Raw genomic sequence first — 4,098 nt, forward strand, 5'->3', positions numbered from 1 at the left:
TTTTTTTCAATATCACACTTTGTCACGAGCGTACCAGCTTCAAATATATATATATATATATATATATATATATATATATATATATATATATATATATATATATATATATATATATATATATATGGATTGAGTTGCACGCCGCAACAATATTAGTATTGATATGTGGATCGGGTTGCGCCGCAACGGAAAAGATGAATTGTGGTTATTCTTGGTTGTTATATTTGCTACCGTGTTGTGTTGTAAGACTATGATGTGATGATATTCTGGGCCATTTGTCATTTACTTTCTCGTTACGCTTGTAATGTAATATTCGTTTCTCTACCTCGTAATGTTACTAAACAATTAGGAGTAGTACAATCAAACTTCTCTGTAATAATCTCGTTTGTTCCGATATTTTTTGAATGCTATAACGAAGTGCTTTCATAAAGAACATATATTATAATATAATATTGAAATTTGGTTCCAACGAAAGCTTGACCTTTATTGTGAAGTATTGCTACAAAGGATGACTGTTATAGAGAAGTCAAATTGTAACATAATCTTTCATACAACTTTAAAAAATGCCATTATGCAATGGACAAAAATTGAAACATGTACACAAGAGTGCAAAATCAAGAAGTGGCTAGAAGCTTTTGAGCTTCTACCAAAGTGGATCGAAACCTATTGATATCAACTTTTACATTCTGTTTATCCAAGTACATTGATCTAAATGTATCCCATCCTTTTCTATAAAATGATGATGGATTCTTAAAAACTTCATGATCAAGTGGATATTGTTCAACCAAAGAACTCTCATTTACCACTATCTTATAATCCAAATACCTTATGTTCATTTCTTGTGTAGGATCTCCAAAATCACGTTTAGCCAAATTATCCATTGCTCCTAAAGGAACTAACTGAATTAAAACTGCATTATCTGGGAGAAAAACCATGTTAGTTAATCCCGCGCCATGTACTCCCAAAATAACATCACAAGAATTAACAGTTTGCGCGAATCTTGACAAATTTGTACTAAGGTTAGCCTCTGCTAGGACAACCTCGTATCCTAAATCTTCAGCCATTTTTCTAACTTCATCCTCGTTTAATAAAATTCGCGATTTTTTTCTTGACATAATCATCAACCTTGGCCTATTACCAAAATCTTTGTTCAAATTGATGGCCTCGGCTCTCTTCAGAGAAAATGAACTCCTTAAGAAATGTCTGAAATCGCGCATTGACACCCCATTTGGGAATTTTGAGGAATCAATGCTGAATTCTTTGTGAGATTTAAGGCCAGTTACCATACTAGGAAAACAATGTACCTCGTTTTCATTGTCAATATCAAGAATTTTGTGCTTAGACAACATATTGAGCAATGTCCTGTACTTACCTATCCACCAAGATTTGTAATCCGTGGCAAGAAAGTGCACTTCTGAATTAAAATGTCGCGAATTTGAAAAGATTGGGATGAGTAAATCTGAGAAATCATGAAAATGGTTCCCTGAATATCCTCCAAGTGAAAATAAAACTGCTGGATAGCCATGATAAATACTGCATTTTGGAATATTTTCGCCGTCTTCTACTAATTTTATTGTCCAAGATTTAACTTTTGTCATTGCTACTGCATTTCCTTTTCTTGGATAAGGTTGTATGGTCCATGAATTGTTCCCAGTAGAGATGTTGAAATCATATGACACAACGAAAATTGTTGAGGATTTCCCTTGGACCCTTATGTCCCCTTTGGTTTCACAGTAATCAGACAATGGTTCCAACATATTACACATTGGCTTAGTATCCCTTTTCTCAGTTTCTGCAAATAGTTTCATCTAAATGTCAATATAAGAATTTGGGATTTCAAATTTCAATGAGTTTCGTGTTAAGAATATAATTTTTGAACTTATAATTTTAAAAATGTAGTGGGTTCAAGGTAATAAATTAAAATTAAACCCGTCAAATATAAATTCAAGATCCACCTCTTTACAATAGTGCACTCATCCTCTTGAAATTCTGGATAGCAAGAATTTCTATAGGGTATTACGATGTTGACTAACCTAATTTCTTGAGAAGGGTCGTGTCCTTGATCACAAGCATATCTTCAGCAGCATTTATTGATAATTGCAAATTCATGGCATCCTCATCTAGAAAAAAAAGTGTAAAATCAGCTTAATATGAAGCTATTAACAGAGGTTAAATTAGAATATTACTACTGGAAATGATGGCTAAAATGCAGAGGACTTACTAACAGATAGAGGAGGCAAATGAGGCTTGAAAACCATGCAACTGCTAAACACAATAATCAAGATTATAATAAAAGCACCACATCCAAATGTTTTACGTTCATAGTTGCTAAAGCTCTTTGCCAATATGGGATTATACATTTTTTTTCTTCTCTTAGTGAGAAAATGCAGCTACTGTCTCCACTTAATTTGGCTCAAAGAGTCAACAAAAACACTAAAGAGAAGTTGCTTTAGTGCTATTATTTATACATCAATTCTCATGTCCACTTGAACTAGCTTACTTAGTGAAGAATAATTATATCTTTTTGCATGAATTTGAAAAGGACACTGTTGGTTACAGGTAAGGCAATCATATGGTTTTTTTAATAATATTTAGGTGACGTTTGTGTTTCATTGGGTATCAATTTCGTGCCATGATTTTCAGCTTCGAAAGGAACTGTTCAACTAAAGTTGTTATAAAATCACTTGGAAAATTTAAAGAGTCAACAGCCGCTACAATTATAATAAGTAAATTAACTATTAATGCCTTACCGCTAGAGTAAAAATGACAACTAATTTGGCTGATATTTGTCACCTTCCTTCCCCTAATAGCCAAAATTGTTAGCTAGAACATGCATTTTGTAGTAAGCAGTAGCACATACTAATATTTATGTTCGATTACCTACAACCCTATAATAAGTTGAATGTGTTACTAGAAAACCAAGAAATAATCAATTTTAGAATGAAAAAGGAAATAAATAGAAACAAAACGTAATTTATAGTCTAAATCGATCATCACCGTCAAAGAACTAATCAATACTATAAACGTTTGTCACCTGCCCTTGTTAAATAGGATTTAGGACCAAAAAATATGGTCAATTAAGCTAAGCATATGATTACAAAAGATGAACCTTTGTAATTACATGCATCCTAATTAATCAGATGTGGGAGGAAAAGAAAATAAAAAATAAAAAGTCTTACCTGCCTGTTTTATTTCAATTATCCTTTTGAGTTAGGTGGTAACAGAATCTGCCGACTATATTTCTTGATTTGAATTGGAATTATGCAGCAAACGACTCTTTCCTTGATTATTACTTGCTTTCTTCTTATAGAATTGAAGTGGAGAGCACTAACTTAAGGGTCTTCAACTATGTGGTTGTCATTTTCCCTTAAAAAGGGATGTGTTAGGACTTACCTTACCGCATACCACAGGGTCAATTGGTTTTGTAATCCGTTAGCAATTTTTTTTAAAATGTCAAATCATTCCACAAATCTTAATTTTTACACGTAAGAGATCTTTACAGAGTTATACATGACCATTTTGCGTTGTTCGTTAGAGGATATATCATAGTCGTTACACCTAGAACTTTTTCATCAGTAATCGTTATTTTGAACTTTAAACTTGCATTATGATTTCTCTTTAATATTGTAATAATGTTTTAAGATAAAATTAGTATATTCTTTTTTTCCCCCTTACTTACTAGAACAAGAAATCCTATAGTACTCTTTGTTGTCGGAAACAACTAAAGATTAAGGGTCATGGTAGTTTTCACAAATATGATATACTCTACTTTTACATATATAATATAAATATAAACAAATATACATACGATAAATTTGTTTTCCCCTGAAACTTTAAAATGAGCTTTGAATGGCAAAATGTTGCATGTTAATTTCTTTCGGTATTTTCTTGAGTTTTTTCCTTTTACGTTAGCTCCTGTGCTATAAGCAAGAAAATCAACTTTTCTTTACGAGCGTATTACTTTTTTACAGTTAGCTATTACTGATCAATATTTCATTAAATTTGGAACTAGAAATCTTTTCTACACCTGATTCCTGAAAGCAGACATACATGAATCTCTCGTTTGCCCATAGAATTTGGGATCTTTTTTTCAAATTTTAT

At 32.0% G+C, this 4,098-nt stretch overlaps 1 protein-coding gene across 1 annotated transcript; it reads right to left on the reverse strand.

The window, feature by feature from the left end:
* Positions 1-455: 455 nt before the first annotated feature.
* LOC104084995 (alpha-1,3-arabinosyltransferase XAT3-like) lies at positions 456-2,481 on the reverse strand. The gene is made up of 3 exons (XM_009588959.4): positions 2,219-2,481; positions 2,031-2,117; positions 456-1,789 (listed from the first exon to the last, which is right to left on the reverse strand). The coding sequence occupies exons 1-3, from the start codon at positions 2,355-2,357 to the stop codon at positions 612-614; spliced, it is 1,404 nt and encodes a 467-aa protein (XP_009587254.1). The 5' UTR covers positions 2,358-2,481; the 3' UTR covers positions 456-611.
* Positions 2,482-4,098: the final 1,617 nt, after the last annotated feature.

This window comes from Nicotiana tomentosiformis, chromosome 3 (assembly GCF_000390325.3).
Source record: "Nicotiana tomentosiformis chromosome 3, ASM39032v3, whole genome shotgun sequence".
NCBI classification, from domain to species: domain Eukaryota; kingdom Viridiplantae; phylum Streptophyta; class Magnoliopsida; order Solanales; family Solanaceae; genus Nicotiana; species Nicotiana tomentosiformis.

Excerpts from the sequence above, each read along its gene's own strand:
- LOC104084995 (XM_009588959.4), bottom strand. The coding sequence starts at position 2,357 with ATGTATAATCCCATATTGGCAAAGAGCTTTAGCAACTATGAACGTAAA. Across the intron at positions 2,118-2,218 it reads TTTGCCTCCTCTATCTGTTA|ATGAGGATGCCATGAATTTG; the intron begins GTAAGTCCTCTG and ends TTTTTTTTCTAG. Across the intron at positions 1,790-2,030 it reads GACCCTTCTCAAGAAATTAG|AAACTGAGAAAAGGGATACT; the intron begins GTTAGTCAACAT and ends AACTATTTGCAG.